At 48.1% G+C, this 22,095-nt stretch overlaps 1 protein-coding gene across 1 annotated transcript in view; it reads left to right on the top strand.

Annotated features, from left to right (window-relative positions):
* The window catches only part of Cables1 (Cdk5 and Abl enzyme substrate 1), a 102,331-nt gene that overhangs the window by 45,248 nt on the left and 34,988 nt on the right, over window positions 1–22,095 (top strand). The window contains 2 exon segments of the mRNA XM_032886110.1: window positions 3,074–3,166; window positions 17,975–18,052. Coding sequence (XP_032742001.1) covers window positions 3,074–3,166; window positions 17,975–18,052 — 171 coding nt within the window.

Genomic DNA, 22,095 nt, shown 5'->3' with positions numbered 1-22,095 from the left:
AACAATGCTTGCAGGTGGCAAGAAATGGTTTTGGCCTTAGAGCAGTAAGGTCATCTGTACCGGCGCCTCCCCTGCCCCCACCTCCACCCCTGTACCCCAGCCTCCCCTGCCCCCTACCTCCACCCCTGTACCCCAGCCTCCCCTGCCCCCACCTCCACCCCTTTCCCCACCTGCAGCAGACAGTGACACTGAGAACAGGGGGCAGTGAGGGGCATCTTTCAGGTGATTTCAGAAGCCAGTGTTTTGCAGGTGTGTGGTAACCAGGGGTTCAAGACAGAGCTATTATGTCCCCAGGAGGTAGTGGGCTGAGGGAGACTTAGGCGCCCCTGCAGCCTCCTCTTAGAATTTACCCTGAAGGGGCAGCTAATTCTGCTTCAACTGACTTCTCCCAAATCTGGGTTACAGAGTACAGTCCTGAATTTCAAAGGAAGTTTGTGTACATGTAAACATCTAAAAGCAACCTTAAATCAAGGTAGTTTTAGAAGTCTTTATTTCTCCAAATAAACTTAAAGAGTAAAACAATAAATAAAATTAAAACAAACAAACTTCTTAGGCCAGTGAGGTGCTCAGTGGGTCTGATGGTCTGAATCTGATCCTTGGACACAGGTGGCAGAAGAGGAGGGAACCTGTGGGCTGCCCCGGTGGCCTGTGCGAGTCCCATTAATCAGTGTGTACTGTGTACAAGCAAAAAAAAAAGCAACAACAAGGGCGTCCGTATTTACTTAGAAACGGCTTGTTCCTTGGAAATGAACAGATGAAGGGGTGTTTATGCTAAGTATCCCTTTCTAAGCAGCAACCTCATGCTCCTGGAACCTTCTGATAGAAGGGTAGTGATGTATTTTATAAAACCACGGATATATTTTATCGAGTGTGGTGTGGTGGGGTGGGAGGGGTTTCCTCAGCGGGCCCAAGCTGAGGCATTCCCTCCCCCACCCCACCCAGGTAGCAGCCATACTTCCGGTGTAGTATAGAATAGAGTTTATTTAGGGAGTTTATTTGGAGACGGGAGTAGAAGCAAAGAAAGAGAAGAAAGAAAGAGGAGAGGCCAGCCAGGAACATGTGGAGAGGGGGTAGGGAAGAGGAAAGGGAGAGATAGAGAAAGGGGTGAGAGAGTGAAGGGGGTCAGAGAGAGAAAGGGAGCAGAGAGTCAGAGAGGGAGGGGCCAAACAGTCCCTCTTACAGCAAGCCCGGCCTACCTTGCTGTTGCTAGGTGACTGTTGGGCGGAGCTTAGAAGGAATGCTAATGGTTTGGAACCTTCAGTAGATCTAAGCGGTCGGTCTGGAATCAGCATGGGGGCAGTGTGGGGTTCTGGGTCCGCTCCTCTGGAGCCCCAGAACTAGGAAGTCTCAAGTCTGTAGAGTAGGACGATGGAGCGCTGGATACAAACTCCGCTTCCGCCTGTTCTTTACTGCCTCAGGCAGAGCTCTGCAAGGCTTCTGAAGAAAAAAGGAACACACAGAACAAAACAGAAAAACCAACAAAACCCCTCCATTTAGGACTGTGGATTCACAGCCTTTAATAAAAGATGCTGGATTTTTTTTTCCCTTTTTCATCTTTATTAACTTGAGTATTTCTTATTTACATTTCAGTTGTTACTCCCCTTCCCGGTTTCCAGGCCAACATCCCCCTAACACCTCCCCCTAAAAGATGCTGTTTTGAAAAATGTAGGTACCCTCCCCCTTACAGCACTTGAAGTTTGCATGACTCTGTGTGCATTTGCGTGTTACGTACACTCATTCCAGTGGGTTACTTGGCATTTATGAAACACACGCATATATGTATATAGTCACTTAATTTTAACGTCTATTTTAAAAAATTACTGTGATCTGTACTCTAAGAAAGGGCTTTTGGAAAAGCTGGTGTCTGCTAGAAAGGCTGGTTAGGGTAGATGGGGATGGACCAGGCCTGATTCCATCTGGAGATTGCCCTGGGGGGAGGAGTAAAGACTAGGCTTGCCCTGTAGATCTAGAACCTTCCTTGTCCCCCAGTCCAGTTCCCACATGAGCCCCACTCCCTCCACCTCTGCTGAAGCGCAGCCTTGAGACAGAACTGACTGAATTCAGATGACGTCCCACCCACATCCCCACCCAGAGCTCAGCGTGGCTTTGGGAGCCTGCACAGTGCTTTTCCAGACTTGTTTTTGGAAGTATGAGGTTATGGGCATTCACGTCCTATAGCAGAAGCCATAGTCGGAAGGACTTACGTAGAAGGGTCATAATTCCTTTTGTCAAGAACGGACAAAACTCCAGCCCTTCGTGGTGGGCTTTTCGGCTTTGGTGGTGGTGTCTGTGTGGTTCTGTAAGGTAGACTTTACCAGGTTATTTCAATAGTCCTTACGTACAGTATGCTTCCTTCATCTTGTGATGCGTGGGACGTGGGACGCACGGGGAGATGCCGACTCCTCTCGAGCAAATTTTATTTTATTAAGTTCAGGTCACCTTGGTTCAGTAGATGTTTACTTATTAAAATTTATTCTGAAGCAATAAAATGGAGCAGCAAGTAGCTGGGTCCTGATTCTCATTCAAATTTAAGCTGTGACTTCCCAAGTGGAGTCAGGAGTTGGGGCAGTTGTCCAAGGTTTTGAGGCCAAATTCCCTCTGCAGAAGGAAAATGACTCAGAGCCGTTTTTAAAGTGAAATTTGCATGTTCTCCCTCCCGCTCTAAATACCTTCAGTTTGCAACCTTCAGTTCCCTTTACCTGTGCCGATTTAGGAGTTTTCTTTGGGATGACCACAAAGACTGCTGCCCTTGGGATGCATTTGGGTTATATTACTGTAAAGGAGGACAATAGTTTTCATTAGCTAGCCTTTTAGAAACTCATAAAACGTTATCAGTATTATCAAGGAAATTATCCATCGTTGGCTTTTAAAGTTTCCTTGTTCCAGATGGGCTGTGTGTCTTCATTAGCACCCACCCCTCTCCGGCGGCCTCTGGGTGACTCAGGCCACTTGTCAGCTCTTTCCTTCCTGTCTTTGTGTGGAAATGGTCTCAGTTGTCCAGCGGCAACTGACAGTATTTTTTAAATGACTCTTTTTTTTGTTTGTTTGTTTATTTTCTTTTTTTTTTTTCCAGATGTCGAACACTCTCGGGTTCTCCCAGACCAAAGAATTTTAAGAAAATTCATTTTATCAAGAACATGCGACAGCACGATACCAGGAATGGCAGGTACCATTCTAGCGCAGAGCAGAGCGTATCGGGCTGCTGGGGATGGGGCAGGGGGAGGGGGAGGGGATGACCAGGAATTGCAGGTGTCACTCACTCTAGCACAGAGCTGCTGGGGCCACTGGGAGGGCTCCAGGGCCAAGCAGAGCTAAGCTAAGTTTTCATAGCAGATCCCACATCCCCAGACATCTTGACCCAACCTCTCTGGGATCACCCAAAGGAATGTGGAGAATCCATGTTCTAAAGGCCTCCTAATAGGCTTAGACCAGCAACTGACTATGTTTTTGATAGGGCACGAGTATGTTTTAAAGAAAACTGTCCAGAGAAACAGTTGCTTTGTTGGACTTGTTTTCCATGCTCACCGGCTCTGTCTGGCTCGACAGTAAAGGCTGCCAGATATGTGCCTGAACTTGGCTTCGGCTGTGGCCTAGGTGACTCTTTAGATGGCCAGAATCTGGACTTTGGCTGTTTCTGGGCCTGCCGACATCTACTGGAAAGCTTTCTCCATCATTCATTGAATAACAGTTATGGTCGAAAGTACACAACCTTAATGTTAAGCCTCTACGGAGGATAAGTAGATTGGAGTAGTTGTCACCGTGCCTGTAGTCCAATGGCTGAAGTTCATTCATCTGAGGCCTCTGATGTCCATGATGCTCCCCCGACCCCCAGAGCTGACTGTCATCCTAGAGCAGAGGGCCAGGCCCACCTCATGTGATATGATTTCTAGAAGGCTGCATGGTCTCATTAACACTCCAATCCTTACAAAATGAAATTGTTAAGCAGTCTCTCACAGAGGCTCACTAAAGCCCAGCATTCCTGTGATTCTAAGGGTAGAAGATACATTTTACATTCTTGTGGAATAGCACTAAGAAGTGGGTTTTTAAAGGCCTGCTTTCTTAACTTATACCTTTTTTTTTGAGCCTTATCAGGGAAAGGAACATAATTTTGTAACAATCGTGATGGTTCCAGAACAGCACAGTTGAGGTTTACTTTCTGCAGACTTAGAGTGGATTCTCCCATTACGGTTCCCTAGCCAGTGTTCATTGATTATTCTGAATTTTTGTTTTCACTCTGACACTCCCTGTCACATCAGTGTGCCATACTCATTCATTCACTTACCATTTTTGTTTTCTTGGAGCCTGTTTCTAGTGCCATTTTTAGTCTTTAATTTTGTTGGTTTTTTTCCTGTTATTTTTTTTTTAACCATAACATAAACACAGAAAGGCTACAGTTCCCCCCCACCCAAAAAAAAAAAAAATCAGTGGCAAGCCAAAGAGACAAGTCCAATGAAAAGGATTCCACTTTTAGTCCTGACCATCCAAGCACAGCATCAGAAGATTCCCAGAGGTGGTTAGGCAGCGAGAGGACGTAGCAGAGCTAATAGCGGATCAGTAGGATGAGATTTCTAATGTACATTGTGGAGCTGTCTCCCTTTACACCCTACCTAGGAACCGCAGTAACTTTTACAGTCCAGGGAGGCTGCAGGATCGGAAGTTCTGATAGTGAGGGATGAGCCAGTGTCAAGAGACTTGGCCTCCCTGAAGATCTGGGACAGGTAGGAAGGGTGGAGATCAGAACTGTAAATCCTCGGAAGAACCACAGGCTGTAGAGAGTGCCTGCTCTACCTGTCCTAGGTGAGCACAGGAAAAGGCCACTGAGGTTCCCTTCCTCCCTGGGATTTGTCAGTAAGAGTGGGTGGATTGCCCTTATGTGAAGCAAAACTGGAAGGGAATGGAGGAAGAAAACTGGATCTCTGAGGTAAGAGAGAGAAGTTGGTTGGGGTTGATGGATGGGAGGAGCTGGGCTGGCCCCTTCAGAAAGCAGAGTAGCACCTTGGCCTGGCCATAGGAAGCACCGCAGAGTAGATGTACCCATACAGTGAGGTGAGCTGCAGGCCCAGCCTGCTGGGTTGAGGGATCTCTAGTCTTGTGCTTTGAGGGGAGGGATCTGTGTGGTGGCTAAGGTTTTGGTGCCCCTGCCTCAGGAGTGAGTGTTTGCCTCAGGGCCCCAGCAGGCTCCCACCTGAGATACTGATCACTGCCCCACCCTGGCCCCTCCACCCCCTGCATGCCCACTTCCCAGACCTCCTGATGATTTCCCATAAGTGCATAGCCTAGTTCCTCAGTCTACAGTGCAAACCTGGGCCCTTGCTCATACAACTCATCGAGCAAAGTTCGAGACATAATTTTGAAGTAGAAATGAGAGAAAGGCACCCCAAAACAGAACGGTGTATAATGGAGCCAGTATTGTAGCATCAGAAAACAAAGCAACAAGCAAGCCTCAAACCTGAACTTGTCTCGTAGTCTCTTGTACCCCAGTGTCTGCTGAGGAACAGCATCTCTCTGTGACTCAGATGAACCTAGCTGGCCTGTGAGGTAGTAGGAAGCACCTTGGATAGAAGCATGAGTTTACCATGATGGGTTCACATTTGAGTTCTGATAAATTCCGTGAGAGGTTTTTGTGTGAGGAAAAAGTGCAGAGGGAAACAGAGCTGAGCCTCTTCCTGCAACTGGGCAAGCTGAAAAGGACCGTCCCCTGAGACAGATGACAGGCCAGCCTCTGAGGGGGAAGGGGGAGCCCTCACCTGATCACTGCAGGTGCTCGTCCCTGGAAGGTGGGTGAACTACGAGGAGACCTTTTGTTCTAGATCTCTCTCACACAGGATGCAGGTTTGTGCTCCAGCCCTGGGGAGAGGGGGTCATTTTGGGTTTATAGTAGGAAGGAAAGAGTGCGCCCCAGACTAAAGCACAGACTCCTGTGGCGCAAGGGTTATTTTGCTGAGAGTTGATAAAGTTGCAACTATCACCAGTAGAACTGAGTGCTTTCTGGGTGCCAGGTTTGAAGAACTTAATGTTTTGTTTTATGAACTCAAACTCAGCAGGCACCCCAGGATGGCCTCATACGACTTAATCCCAGCACCCAGGAGGCGGAGGCAGGTATCTGCATCTCTGAGTTCCAAGCCAACCAGGGCAACATAGTAAGACCTCCAAAACCAAGAGCTTCAATAGGTAGCTGAATATGGTGATGCGTGCCTGAAATGTGAGCATTTGCAGGGAGGGGATAGGTTCACAAGTTTGAGGCCAGCCCTCAGGCTGTAGGAGTATGTAGGAATCCCTGTTGGAAAGACCAAGGGCTGCAAATATGGCTTCCTGATGTAGCATTTGCCTAGCACACACAAGGCCCTGAGTTTGAAGCACTGGGGAAAAGTAATAACCCCCATTATTTATTGCACACAAGAGCATAGGTGACTTTGAATGAGTTGTAGTTGAACAGCTCTAGAACTCAAGGAATGAAAAGAATCAGAAATCCAAATAATCAGGGTTGGGGCTGGAGCTTAGAGCTAGAGCACTTGCCTAACACGTAAGGCCGTGGGGTCCACCCCCAATACTGCAGAAAAGTAACCCAAAGAATGACTTTGATATGGAAGCCATCCCTCTAGTTTTCGATAAACAGATGTGTGACCGCCAGGGTGTCTGTCCCCTACCTCGGCCTCAGGAGGCTTTGACATTGCTATCGAGCTCACCTTCAAAGTGGAGGTGATGACCTTTACAATCAAAGTCCTTCAAGGTGGAAAACAGCAGCAGGACGGTGAGATATGTCATTCATTTGCTTTGATTGGCTCTGGAGGTAAAAATGCTAAAAAAGACCATCAAACCATCAAAGCCTCCCCAGAGCCTCCAGAGGAAACCAGCTCTGTGCTACCTGCAGAGCGTCTTGGTGTCCTGACTGCTAGAATCAAAAGCAATAAGTTTGTGTTGCTTTAAGCCACTGACAGTTACCAAGGCTGCTAGAAGAAGAATGCACTGGTTAGTCCCAGTTAGAGCAAACATTGAAAGGAAGGAAGGAGGTAGAGTTACACACAGCCCAGGTCTGGGACTGTAGAGCTCATCCGCTTCACCACAAGAATGTATGGTGGGAGCTGGCAGTCCACTCATTGCACCGCAGCAGGTCGCAGAGCAGTGGGTAGGAAGTCACAGCTACCCTAGCCATTTCAGTGAGCGCCAGGTTCAGTGAGAAACCCTGCTCAAAAGATAAGGTGAAGAGTGACTAAGACAGCCTCTGGCCTCTACAGGTGTACATTCAACACACGGGCCAAGAAGAAAAGGAGAGAGAGGAGGAGGAAAACCGGGGACTCTTGGTCATGATAGATGGGACTGCAAAGTAGTCTACTTGCCATCGGAAACAAACGCAAGTTGCTCAAAACAGCAGCTCACTGAGGAGCTGTAATAGACAGTAAGGTGTGTCCTTAGAGGAATTGAAAAGCATCCAAACCAGTACAGCCTTCTTCATGGAAAGCAAGAACTGGAAAGAACTGGTTCAGGGAAGAGTAGGAAAGCAATCATGGCTGTACACAGAGGGTGCCGTCCAGCCATGATGGGGAGCTGCACCGGCACACAGTACAGCTATTGTGAACCTTAAGAAAAGCTGTGTTGTGAACAGATTAAGCCAGACACAAAGGTCAGATGCTATAAACCGCATTTATATGAAATACGCACCAAGTCGTGAGAAACAGAAAACAGATGAGCTTCGTGGGGGTCCCAGGGAGAGGGCACAGGGTGATGGAGAAGCTGTGAACGGTGATGTGTGCACACATGGTGGCTGGACCCAGTCATCCCAAGGTGCACTGACAAACTGTCTAGTGACATGTTTTACAAAGCCATTCTCAGAAGAAGGGACGTGTAATGAATATGTTGGCAGGGGTCGATGGCACAAGGTCAGCTAAGGTCAGCGAAGGTCAGCCGCTGGCCTGGTTAAGCCTCTTCAGGTAGAACTGGAAAGCGTAGGAACAAAGCAGAGTGCCAGGCACACAGTAGATGCTTACTCACAGTGCACAGAATTTTACATGGAGTTGCATCTTCAGGACTAGACCCTGGGGATGGAAAGAATTAGCAATATGAAGTGATCTCCGGCCTGCACACCACGAAGCCTTTTTATTTTTAAAGTTCTAAGCCTAATGCCAGGCAAATGCTGCCTTAAAGTCAAAAAGAGCCTGTGGCAGAGGGTAAGTTTTAATTATCAACCCAACAGGCCTCCGGCTACTTGCTGGCAGAGATGAGGAACAGATGGGGGTTGGGGGGTTTAGAAGAGAGGTCGCTAGCCATCCACATGAGTTCGCTGAAGAGAAGTCTTGTTAAATTAGCTTCATTTCCTCGTTGATGGAATAACTAGGTTAGTAAATTAAGAGACTGCTGTAGACATTACGTTTCTTGATTTCAGCAAAATGTTAGGCTGTTCTTCATTAAGCAGATCCCAGTGGATGGACTGGAAGGAGGACTGGGGTGGTAGAGCCTGAGTCTGGGCAGTGGCTACGGTTTGCTAGCTGATCCCCTCAGCTAAAGGGGGCCGGCATAGAATAGCTGGTGTGTGGGGGGCACGCGCACATGCACACACACACACACAGAGAGAGAGAGAGAGAGAGAGAGAGAGAGAGAGAGAGAGAGAGAGAGAGAGAGAATGATATGAGAACGAGGGTTCAGGAGATCTTTCCCACTCTCCGCCATACTTGTCTTACGGTGTAGAGCTTTTTGTCTCCCACCACTCCCGCCTAGAGACGGAATGTTTTATGGCCAGGTGATTGCATTGAAGTTTCACCTCCCTTCTTTTTTTCTTTTTTCTTTTTTAAAGATTTATTCATTTATTATGTATAAGTACACTGAGGCTGTCTTCAGACACACCAGAAGAGGGCATCAGATCTCTTTACAGATGGTCGTGAGCCACCATGTGGTTGCTGGGAATTGAACTCAGGACCTCTGGAAGAACAGTCGGGGCTCTTAACCGCTGAGCCATCTCTCCAGCCCCTTCACCTCCCTTCTTTAGCAGCTTACTGACTATATAGCATACAGTGGTGAATGTGTACAATGTCTCCTGCCAACGCCTGCTCTGTATGGGTCTTATAGAATGCATCCATGAACAAAACAGTGGTCTTACTTCCAAGAGTCAGAGACTAAGAGACAGAGGATGAATGAGTTAGTTTGTACTGGAGATACAGGGTAGACAAACTGAAGCCACTGCGGTAAGCAGGAGAGCATGGAGGTATGCTGGGGACCCGCAGAAGCCCTGCAGTGGAGCATGAAGGCTGTGAGGGAGCCAGCCCTGTGACATTCCGGAGGATGGAGGACTGAACATCCAGGTGTATTTGAAGAACTGCAGGAAAGACACTGAGGTAGGATAGAGTGAGAAAGGAAGCAGGAAGAGGAGCTGGACCCTGAGAGACTGGGGGTGTCTGTACACGTACAGAACTGGCAACACAGGGAACTAAACAGAGACAAATTTGAGGCTTTGGAGTAGGTGGGTGTCATCTGGCTTGTCTTTGAGTACAGTCATTCAAAACAACCAGAAGTCAAGGACAGAGCACTGTGGGACACTTAGTGTAACTTCTGTAGAAAACTACAGAGTGGGTCCGTATGATCTCTTTAAAATGGATTCACTTTGATGTGAAGTTAAAAAAAACGACTCAAGCGGGGCTGGAGAGAGATGACTGCTCTTCCAGAGGTCCTGAGTTCAATTCCCAGCAATCACATGGTGGCTTACAACCATCTGTAATGGGATCTGATGCCCTCTTCTGTGTCTGAAGACAGCTACAGTGTGCTCATGTACATAAAATAAAATTTTTAAAAAACGACCCAAGGTTGTTAAAAAGCGGTCCACAAAGTTTGTGGAGAAAGAGGGGGCCATCTGCCCTGTGCTAAAGAACTTGAACACCCTGGGGTAGGAGGTTGCCAAGGGGAGCAGCCAATCATCACTAGTGCCAGTCTTCACCAAGAGGCCTGCTGTGTACCAAGGGGAGAAAGTTAAACATAAGTCGGTCATCGGGCATAGATACCCTGGGATAGCAGGTGCTTGCACAACCTCCTAGGACAAGGCTACCTGGGACCTCCTTGAGAGCTCATTGCTGGACAAGTGGACCTGAGCCACTGAAATGACAGGCTCCCCATGCTGAGCATGAAAACTGAAGGCAGACAATGGCTGACATGACACTTCTCACCTGCAGTCCTGTTAGGAAAGATGAGAACTTCCCTCTTGGCACTCAAAGCCCTCGAGACTCCCCAGTCTTTGGAGCTCTAAGCTGGTTGGCTGTGAGTGCCCAACTGGGAGCTGGGGTGGTTGCTCCATGCCCTGAAAGTGTCACCTCCAGAGACTGCTGAGAGAGTCATTTCCTGCCTCTTGTGGAGGGACTCGCAAAATGATTTAGAGGTCTCAAGATGGGAGGAGTAAAGAGTGACGCTGTTGTCTTCTCTAAAACACAAGATTTCAGCTCCTTTTGCCAGCTTCTTAAAGTAGCTGAAATGATACTGCAACCTCTTCTTCTGGACCAGCAATTTTTAGAAGGGAGAGGGGCAGCAGGGTCAGAAGGACAGAAGGCCTGGCTTGTGACCTATTCACCTGTAATCCCTCAGACTAATGCAGTTTAAGTTGGAGGAAATAGCACATTTCAGAAACTACACTTGATTGATCAAAGCGCCTCCAAGAAGACGGGCGCTGTCACTCATCTTGCTGAAGCAAGAGCATGTATTGCAGGGATGGCAGGGGTGGCAGGGTTGTTCCACTTCGCCCTTCTCAGAGCTTAGTGTTCATGACCAGACAGGCTCTCACGGTCACTGCCATGCAGGGAGGCCCGTGGGTAGTATCCCCAGTCATCTTCAAGGAAAGTGAAGTCCAGGGGGACAGTGAGTGGACTCGAGCCTGGAGGACCCTCCTGCAGTGTCCCTGCATCTTCCCTCCAGTGCTGGTGAGGGAGGAACGACACTTGCTGACAGGCTGTGGCCAGAGCACAGGCAGCCAGGTCAACCCCACACGCACTAGGCTCACAAGAATTGGGTTTTTTTCTTTTTAAAGCACAGAGGTCCTCTGAATGTGGGAGGATAGGATGCCTGCAATCCCATCGCTTGAATGACTTAAGGTGGGAAGATCATGCCCCCACAGCTTGTCTTTAAAAGTCCCTGCACAAGCAAACAGGTTCAGAGGTCGGACACAGATGCACGCCTACTTGCTAGAGTGAGGTAGGATTATTTGAGGACAGCTTGGGCAACATAGCAGGACCCTGTCCCAGAACAGACAAAACCAGTCTATAAAAAGCACAGCAGCAACACTGGCGTGCATGTGAGAGTGTGAGCGTGTACGTAGGAGTGTGTGTGATTGAGTGCGAGTGCATGAGTATGTGGTGTGAGTAGAGTGTGTGTGAGGGATATGTGTGTGTATGAGTGTGTGTGTGTATGCTGTCGGTGTGTCTGTCTTTGGCCTGCAGGTCCTTCCTCGTTGCTCTCTTCAGCTAGAAATGTATAGAAGTTAAGAAAAGTCAGAGGAAAGGGTTAGTGCTGGGAACCAGTTCCATCTGGACCAGATCTTCCCGGAGGGGCTCTTGTTCGTTGTTTTCCCTTAGTTCTCTAATCCTTCCACTAGGAAGGTCTGTTTGTGACTTCAAAATCTCCTGCTCCACCCTCTTGCTTGCCGGGATCATAGGTGCCCGCCACCATGCTAACTGATGGTGAGCGAGTGTTCATTCTCTGCTTGGTTTCTGGGTGGCCTGGAGCTGGGGGAGGCTTGGCCTTGGTACCAGCGGTGGCTTCAGGCTAGAGTCATAACTCACTGTGGCGCCAAGTCCTGGAGGAGCTCTTTAGTCTTCCTAGGAAACGTCTTAACTTCTAAGCCATTACTTCTGCAACCCCTTAACTTCTCTGATCTGGGTTGGTGGGCCCCGGATTTGTATGCTAACATCCTAATCCCCCTACCTCAGGACATGAGCTCGTTTGGAAATTGAGTCATTGTATGTGTAATTGGGTAAACTGGGGTAATGATGGGTTTAGAACTCAAAGTGGTCCTCCTGTCCAGCCTCCAAAGTGCTGAGATTACAGATTACATCATACCCAGCTTATTTTTGTAGTCCTACTGGGCAAGTACAGCTAGAAGCCATGTGTACAGGGCACAGAAACAGACTCAGGTCATCCATGACTGAGTGTTGGCATGTCCAGCTCGTGTGGATGGGGAACAGCCTTCCAGCCAAGTGTGCAGTAGGTGGAATGTGGGCGAGTCCCATAGTAGAGGGCAGAGGGCAGCATTGGTTGGTCCTAATCAATTCTTGGTTGGTCAATCAATCATTACTCTCTCTCTCACATCAATCAATCTCAATCTCTCTCTCTCTCTCTCTCTCTCTTTGTCTTCTTTCCCTCCACTCAGGCCACTCCCTCCACTTCACTCAGCCACTCCCACTCGACCATGCCCCCTCTCGGCCACTCCCTCCATTTGGCTACTCCCTTCCCGAGCCCAGACCTTTTCTTTGTAAACTGTGCTTCCCTTTCCGTTAGGCTACTACCTTCAGTCTAGTGTGGATGTTCCTCCTCTCTGTGTGTGTCAATCAGTGTGTCAGCCTGCCTCCCATCCAACAGTAAAACTTTGCAGGGATAGGGCTCTGGCCTGTGCAGTCATCAGATCCCCAACACTTAGTGCAATGTCTGGCATTGAAGGTGTGTTCAGAGGGTATCCGTGGAGGGGCAGGTTGGGGAAGGACAGGATTATATAGCCTGTTTCTCAGAAATCTCCTGCCCCCCTAATTAGATGGGAGCCCTAATTAAATGGCGAGATAAGCGTCAGCTCCCTAGCATGCAATAAGGGCCAGGTATGTGGCAGGAGTAATTAGGAGTGTGAGCTGCTTAGCACAGGTCATCAACAAGCCAGTCTACTCAAGCTGGACCAGCTGACTTTCAGCCCCTGGGTTCCTGAGGTCCCTGTAGATAACATCACGAATCTTTCATCCTGATTCATTATTCTTGCCTGCTAGAATCCCACGCCCCTTAGAGTCTGACCCCGGTACCAAAAACTTATACCAGGCTAGCTCTGCTCTGCGGGCCACAGGCTTCGTTCCAGCACCTTTTCTCAGGGCTTCTCTTTGCTGCCAATTCCCCACACAGAGACCGTCTCTATCCCACTTCCGGGAGGAAGGGAACAGCCTTTGTGAAGAATGTTCTTGGAAGCCCCACAGATTTCTGCTTTGCCATTGAACTTAGATGCAGCCCATCCAACCAGCGGGGGCTGGGATAGTTCGAAGGCGGGAACTCATCCTCCCAGTGGCTGGCGAGTGTGTAAATAGGCCGGCCGTACAAGAACATTTTCTTTTCGTTGTTGCAGTTTTCACTCAACACGCATTATGTAATTGCCAGCTTCAGGCTCAAGAGAAAGCAATCAAGTCTTTCTTCTCTCTGCTTTTAATTGAGCTTTGTAAGAAAGAGGAAGGAGCGGGTGTGGGAAAGGTGGTGTAAGCGCAGCTGGGAAGAGTGGGTTTTCCAGATACTGCGCTGGTCTTTTGACCCCTGGTGCCCCTCTTCAGCACTTTGTGTCCTCTGGGTACAACAAGCGTAGTGTGCACACGCAGAAAGAATACAGCCAAACTCTAGCCGTATCCATTTCCTGGGTTCGCTTACAGAACCACATTCTCCCTGAAGGCTTTAGGGAGAACTATCCCTTCCCTTCTCCATCAGCAGCAGCCGGCAGCAGCCGTAGGCATCTTGGCCCTTAGCAGTATCACTCCTCTCCGTTGCATGATCTCTGTGTGTACCTAGGTGTACAGATCAGCCTTTCCTTGTAAAGACATCACGACTCCACCCACTTTAATGTACCATCCACCCTAAGTCCCCACTGCTGCCCAAGGCTGTATCCACAGACATGGCAGCTGGGATTTGCCCAGGGTAGTACCATCCGTCAATGTGTTCTCTCGATTCTCAGGTGTGGAAAGACTTGAGTTTGGAAAATAGATTTCTACACATGTCCAGTTCTTGCTTTGGACCCTGGATTGTGCTTAGCTGTCACTGTACTGCCCCACAGGTGTAATATTTGTTTCTCCATTAAGCTACATGCTCATTTTTCAATATCTTGGTGGGATATTTCTGATATTTTGGGCTAAGGATGAAGTTTCTCAAGACCAACAGACTCCTCAGGGGCAGGAAAATGGAACAAGAAGACAGCATTTCGGCATCAACAGAGCACGTGAAGATCGTAGATGGTGTTACACAAGGCCCATCGCTGGACTTGAGGGTGTGAAAACAGATTCTGTGGAAAAGCATGTCTGTGGAACGTTTGTGCTTACAAGTTAGTTGCAAGATTCCCTGAGTGGCTGCACTTTCCACTTTCCAGAGAAATGATCCTCTGTGGATAAGAAACTCGGCTCTGTTGAGCTGCTAGACAAGCTCTGAACCTCCTGAAGGTTTTAGAAAATGATGTGTATTCTAGAGGCAGTGGCCCAGCCCCATGAAGTTTTGTCCGTGTTATCATGAGCAGGTCCCTCTTCCTGGGGTCGATGCCACATTTATGCCCTCAACTTTCTAGAAAACTTTCTGGACGTCTTGCCTTCAGTAAAGTGTTAGATGTCACTGATGAGGAAGATGGCGTGAGCTTTCTGCGTGCCCTGTGAAAAGAAGACGGCATTCGCATTTGGAGGCAGGGACAGGAATGTGGTCAGTTTCAACAGCCCATTGGAAACAGCACGTGGTTGTCTTACATGCTGCTCACGACTACCAGTGCCCAACTTAATTTTCTCAGGAAAAGCAGATGCCCTTGAAGGAAGCAAACAAATTGGATTTTCTTCTGAGACATCTCCATTGTGATAGATGGCTCCTTAGAGCAAAGTTGTAAGTTCCCATGAGCTCTCTGGTTCTAAACAGGACGGGCCTCACGGTTGCCTGTGTGAGAAGAAGTCTTATTCTGCACTTGTTGCTGCTTGCCTCTTCTGGCTAAGGCCTGCAGTCCCTGCTGTAGGCCAAATCTACTCCAGGAAATAGGGAAGGTGTGTTCTCATTTGTTCCAGTGGCAATGTTGGTGCTGCTGTCATGAATCCACCATGCAGGTCTCTGGCCCCTGTCAAGATCAGAATCCAAGGGAAGGCTGAGCCCGGAAATGGCAGGAAAGAACTCAAAGAAGCAGGGCTCCTACTTCCCTCCCTCCCTCCCTCCCTCCCTCCCTTGCTCCCCTCAAGACTGGCCAAGGAGAAAACCACCCTAGCGGGATTGTTGGGAAACCGTCCATGTTCCTGGTTGCTAAGCTTGGCTCGAGTAACACAGTAACACAAGTTTCTGAATGAGATCCACAGCACCAACATGGCCTAGCCTTAATAGTAAGGACCACCCAGAGTACACCCACAGTTTGTAGAACATTCTGGCCCATTTACTGACAGGCGCCTTTGTGGTGGAAATGCTAGAGGAGACTTGGGCTGCACTTGGCACTGACAGTCTCTCATTTTCTTGCTCTGTTAAAGATGTCCAAACACATTTGGTGTGTGGGAAAGAGGGACACATTAATACTGAGTAATGAGAAGGGCGCAGCAACATCAGGTAGGGTTTGGTCCACACCCTCTTCCCTCTGTATTCAGGGACATTGATGATGAATGGCTCTGGGTATGGCAAGAGTAACAAGGAGGGTGACGGGCAGTGGGATAGGGCAGGCCTCCATCCGTCTGGAAAGGTCAGGGCTGAGCAGAGCAGACTGTGGAGGCTCTGTGGCTCCAGCAGCCATGATGATGGTTGAGACTGTGATCCATTGAGGTGGCCTGCAGGCTGGACTAGAAAGGTACTGTGGAACACGTGGATAAAGGCCGACTCGTTGATATCCAGGAAACCCATGGATAAGAGTCTGCAGGCAGATCTTTCTAGTAAGTTAGATGAATTTGCAACTAGAAAGAGGTCAGGTTCAAATGCATGGGCTTCCACACCTACTGATGAGTCTGTCACCTTCTATGAGTCCTTCATAGCTTGAACCTTACTGGCTACAACATTTATGACCTAGCACGTAATCAAGTGTTTCAGCCATTTTGTGTCTGTGTAACACACCAGGTGGGAAGTCCTGTCTCTGGGCTTCACATGTAATGGCCCAGGCAGGTAGGATCAGGATGTGTTTGACTCAAGCCTCGAAGGCTCAGTCAGGATGAAGCACTGATGGGAACGAGGTCTGATGGCTGATGCTCTCTGTGTTAACGTCATTGGGTGCATGTTTTTGCTCTGTCAGCCATCCCAACATTGTCCTTTTGCTTCTTAGCAGCACTAAAGTTTGAGGGGTTCTGAATACAAGTAATCTGTTGCTAAGACAGCTCTACCGAAGGAAGTAGTATACACTGAAAATCATACTTATTTAATGTCATGTCTGCCAGGTAACAGCCCACGGATTTTTCTCGAATGAGCTTATTTTCTCTTCCGACTTCCCAGTAAGATCACTATTAATTTTACCTCATTCATTCATTTGCTCATTAATTCTCTCACTTTTTCTCTTGTTTCTTCAAACACATGCCATGTAGCCCAGACTGGTCTCAGGTTTGTTGCATAGCCAAGGCTGGGCTTGAATGCTTGATCTTCCTGCCTCTGCCTCCAGGTACTGAGAAAACAGGTTTGTGCTTCTGTGCCCCAACTCCGCACCATTTTTGGATGGGGAAATTGAGGCTCAGAAGAGTGAGATAAGGAGACAAAGCTGATATCAGAAGCTGGACACCATCCTTGGTCCTGTTTGTCCCTGTGAATAGGGAGCTACAGATATCAAAAGGGTTTCTGAGTGCTTGGGTGCCTCCCTGATTCCAGACTGGTCTCAGGGTAGAGGGTGCACATGTGGAGAGGAACAGCCCAGTGGTGACTCCTTAGGCTTGCCCTCTAGAAGAAGAGATTCATAACCAGGAGCCTGTTCCCACCAGTTCACTCCCACTTACCTGGAGGGGTGCCTTCCAAGTTAGGTTTCAAAGACTCAGTGAGAGTTTGCCAAGTTTGTCTGAGCAGGGCATCACAGGCTGAAGAAATAGCATGTTTAAGACAACAGGATAGAACTGGCTTTTTTCAATAGGTGGAGCACAAGTACTTTAACATGCGGACATGATAGGGCATATGAGAAAATACTGTGTCACCAATACGCAAGAGTCAGGGTCAGTAGTTGATCGGGCTTGCCATGCCAGGGACCAGACTTCATCCCAGGGCTGTGGGCAACTGAATAGCACAGTTTCAAAACAAGACTAAGACCTCCAAACACTGATGCTTCCGTAATGGTGTTTTCCCGGCGTGTGACACTAATGTTGAAGGAAATTTTAAACGTGAGTAAACTCCGTATGTGAACCGTATTGACCTCGTGCCAAGAGGAATGGTTTAATTACTTCCACTCCACTCATTGCTTCATTTTTCCCACTACCAAATCCCTTTGGCCAAAGTTATTCTCAGACGGCAGGATAAGTACTTTTGAAGGGTTTTGTTTTTGTTTTTAATGTTTTTTCAAGTGGCTTTGATTACATAAAAGCATCGTGTAGAACTGTTCCCAGTAGATTCTTTATAGCAGGGACGGCCACTAAGACTGATTATATAATTGTCCCCTAATCTATTCTCAGAACCTAACGTGTTACCAGAATACCAAAAGCTAACCATGGTAAGGGTATCAACATCTTTCCAGCACACAGTCCTAGGCACTGTTGCCCTAGCATCGTTTACTGCAGGGCAGAAGTCAGGTCTTGATGGGATATTAGCCTCTTGGCCTGCACTGGCTCCCCAAGATTCAGGGTGGTCTACTCTGGCTTGCACGCACAGCCCACGGCCCAGCCAGCACCTCTCACTATGGCTGGCCTTGCACGTGTTAATGTTTGAGTGAGAAGCAGCAAGCTTGTGCTGTGCTGAGGCTTGGGTTTTGCAAGAAGAGCAGAAATGGACTGTTGGAGGAGGAGGCGGGAGTATGCAAATACTGCTGTAGATGCCATGAATGCTTAATTTGCTCTAGAACTTATTTTTAAGTTTGTTTTATTTTTTTAATTTAGTCTTTGCATTTAGTTAGTTGTTTGTTTTTTTGTTTTTTGTTTTTACTTTGTAGAATAGTCCTTATCAGTGGCAGAAGATCCTTCTGTAGTATATTTTCCGTGCTGCCGTATCGAGACAGTACCCAAGTCGGGTATGTATATGCATGCTTTCCCGTTCGTTCTCTGGGCAGAAAGCCCAGGCGCCACTGTGCACCATGTCACTTGCTTTCTCTGTTCATGAATTGGCCGAGATCTGATGTCACAAATTCAGTGTCTGATCTGAGGGTGTGTTCTTCTTCCTTTCCAGCCACAAAGTTTTCGTGTGTGTGTGTGTGTGTGTGTGTGTGTGTGTGTGTGTAGGGGTGTGTGTGCATACTTGCCCATCCTCTGCTTTCTAAATGTGCGTTTTGTCATTTGTCCAATACTATAACCAAGAAAAATAATAAGGCCCACCATATGCCATTGGGTCTCCCTGAATATTGGAAACAGGTAGGTCAGGTAAGGACCGAATCCTGTGACTGTTCTGTATCCTGTATCTTGGCTTCAGTTGAAGACTGACAGGAGAGCTGAAGCCGCCACCATAGGGCAAACGTGTCACAGCAGAGTGGCACCAGGAACAAATGCACATTATTAGGGGCATGCCAGGCTCCTGTCTCTGGGTCAACCAACCCCGCCTTTCACCTTGAACAGGAAGTAATACTAGAGGGTCGAGACTTGCAAAGTCGCCCTTTCCTCAGCACCTGTAGCCTCTCAGTTTCCCCCAGTGTGTCTAGACTGATCCCCACTACACTGGCTCCAGCAGCGTGCAGCATGGTGCTGCTGCTATCTTGGGTGGGGCAGCGTGCAGCAGGTTGGTGTCGGGCACTTCTCTGGCACTGACAATTCTGTTCACAAGGGCTGAAGCTGCTCTCTAGTCATGGTGACAACAGACTGAGGCAAGTGGCCCACGTGCCACTTCGCTACTGCTCTTCCCTGCACTGTCCCCATAAGCTGTTCTCCAGCTCATCTGCGACCTTTTCTTTCCTGTGTACCTTGGACAGGTCATTCATTGCCTGATCCTCACTCAGCTGGTTCTTACTCCGTGTGAGTTTCACAGGGGGGTAGCTTAGGTGTGTGCTTTAGAGAACATTCTCCCTTTATTTCAGCAACCTTAGAACAACCTTGCAAAGTAGGTGTTCTAGAAAAAGTACCGGCAGATCTTACAGCTTGGGGGTTTACAGCCCATGTGGGGCAGCCATGGGGCTGGTTTACAGCCTATGTGGGGACAGCTATGAGGCTGAAAAATATCCCAGAGAAGTTTTCTTTGCCTGTCTAACCTGCCACAGCTACATCTGTGGCTGGATCAGAAGGTTAATCTCTTCCAGAGAGAGCAGCTTGTGGCTAAGCCCAGAGCAGCCTACCTCTTCTCCAGACCTGGGGAGATCTGCATCCACAGACCTTCACAGGCACAGCCGCTTCTGGCTATGGCTGAAAGGGTCCTGTGGTGCAGCCTCTTCTCCAAACTCCTTTGCTGATCTTTCCTGTTGATTCATTCTTTCCCCTGCTCTGGTTGGTTGATTGTTGGATTTTTTTTTTTCCTGCATACTGCTTACTACATGACCAGATACTGGGGATGCAGGAGGAGAACTTATCCTCCTGAACTTACTGTATGGAAAAGAAGACACATCAGTTTACATACAAAACTAGCCACGGCTTTTCATAGATGCTGAAGATGTCCCAACAGGTGACTACTGCCTTCTCTCTGGCTTCTCTAAGATAATTTGGCCATACATTTCATCTTTGAAGTGTTCATGGTAGGTTCATTCTTGAAGGGTCAATTTCTGTGTGTGCTTACCCCTTACTGCTATGCCGTTTAATAGATAATATCTGTGAGAGCAGTGGTCCCAGGCAAGAGAGGGAGTGGTGAACCAGTTATACGGCTCCCACCTTCACGAAGGTTCCCCCTCCCATGCAGACAGGTGACATGAATTCCACATCCGTGGAAATCTTCTCAGGATAGGCAGCATCGGTGCTGTCTGCTTTCCAGAGGGTGACTGAGGCTCACTGGAGCTTGCAGACTCAGGTCCCCAACACAGCACTCAGCATACTGAGAGGTAAGTGGGGCCCACTAGTCAGGACCCCATTTTACTGACAGCAGAATTGGAGAGGCGGTATAGAGAACCGTAAAGGTTTATGCTTCTCACAAGAATGTCTGAATGGAGATCATCCAAACCCTCTCACTGTGGCTCCATGTGGCCTTCTACATTTTTAGATACCTCAGCGAACTACAAGCTGGCAGGCAGCTCGTGTTGGAGGCAGCATCTGTCCAAGCATGGTGTCCCTGAGGCTGGGAAGGCCTGCCTTTTTGCCACCTGTGGATCTGACTGCTCTGCCTGTGGTACTCAGTGAAGACCTAGATAGAACTTCTGCATCTTAGACATGAGCAGATTCGAGTCCACCACTTTTCCAAGGATTAGAGTCAAGGAAACTAAGGGGCCTAACAATGAATTCTATAACCAAAGAACACAGTCAGTTTCTCTGTAAGGCCTCACACGCTAACCAGCCTGTGGTCTGTAACAAATGCTACATTCTTCCAAAGTGCTGGAGAAACTCTGAACGTGATGCCAAATACTGCACTCCAGTGGCTGGGGGTGCTCTGTGCTCTTGACAGTTTAATAAGCCTGTATCCTGTTTATAAATTCTACTCCATTTGCTGTAATTACCCACTGATAGCTACAGTTCTTTCATTAATGAGAAATAACTGTGCTCAAATAATAGAGCTGTATTAATAAACATATCTAAGAACATATGTCTGTCTGTATAGTACAAAAGTATTTATGAGTAAACATTGGTGTTCTATAACACATTCCCACTGTGGAGTATGCCTCCTTTTGCCCCAAATATTCTTCTTGTGTCACAGCTCCATCTGTCATAGGGGTTCAAGGGTAAAAGCCATCAGAGGTCAGATAATCTGTCCTTCCTGCTTTGTGTCCAGGGTGGCCACAGTTGTGCAAGGGTGGAGTGAGCTTGTATATCAGCCCCAGAACTCCGAGCTCTGTTTTCTGGGACGCATGGCTTCCTTTGTGATTATATGTGTGGAACTGACCTCGGGCCTGATTCCTCCAGATCGTTAATTGCAAACACACACAGCAGCGAAGGGTAGTCCTGCATGGTTCTGGCTCTCACAAGCGTATCATAAAAACAGGAAGCCGAGCAGTTCCTCTGCATGTACTTGAACCTCCTCTGCAGGTCAAGCATCTCTCAGATTGGTAGCCTTGTCTTCCTGGGTGTTTTCTCTGTCTTCTCTTGCAGCGAGGCAGCTTCTCAACTCCACCTCCCATTCTCTTGGCTCACCCTGCCTCACCTCCTGCTATGGCCCCAAAGTGTTGTGCTTGGTGTTTTTACCTGAAGTGAAAACTGATTTTAGCTCCTGGTCTCAGTTGAGCCCATTGACAGATTGACAGATTGGCATTAGAAGAGGTTTAGCATCCATTCTCTACTGTTTTTGCTTTCAGTCTTTCGTAGCCCTACGTGGGCATGAAGCCTTGATGGAAGAATGCTTTCCTGCCCCTGAATCTTCATCAGAATCATTTGCTGTGGAAACAATGGGGCCCCACCCACCTCTCCAGTTTCTTTCCCATCTCTACTCATCCCCTGTATAGACTTTCAAGCCCTACTACTGCAGAGCAGAATTCATTCCTGTTCTTGGAATCTAGAGAGTACCTACAGGCACTGTTCAAGGCAGTGGGCATGACCATGAAAATGTCTTGTTTTCTCATAGAGACTAGACACCAACCTAATTAACCATCAAACAAAACAGCTCATCAACAGTTGAGTCCTAAGTAATCACCCCACTTAGGGCAAGTGGAGCCCAGAAGGAACTGAGAAAATTCAGACAGATTGGTTAGAGAACTCTCCAGGGCAGTTGTACTAGATGTCTGAGCCCCTAGAGACATAGAAATGTTTGAGACTCTGGACCAAAGTTAAGTCTTAACCAAATTAAGTCAACTTTTAGTATGGTTAATGGCCCTGCTATCTGGAGTGACTTCAGTAGAGTCATGTCCAAGCCTGAATCCTGCATCTGAGCAGGTATTCCACCCTAGTTAGGGAGAGTTCTGAAATGAGTTTGCCATGTATCCAGGTCATAGGATGTCCCCAGTTCTCGCAGGACCATTGCTCAGCTGTCCACCTCCATTCCTTATGGTTTCTACTGTGG

The sequence above is a fragment of the Rattus rattus genome, chromosome 15, assembly GCF_011064425.1.
Source record: "Rattus rattus isolate New Zealand chromosome 15, Rrattus_CSIRO_v1, whole genome shotgun sequence".
Taxonomy (NCBI): Eukaryota; Metazoa; Chordata; class Mammalia; order Rodentia; family Muridae; genus Rattus; species Rattus rattus.
The sequence above is the reverse complement of the archived record's forward strand: the minus strand, read 5'-3'. Positions and strand labels throughout refer to the sequence as shown.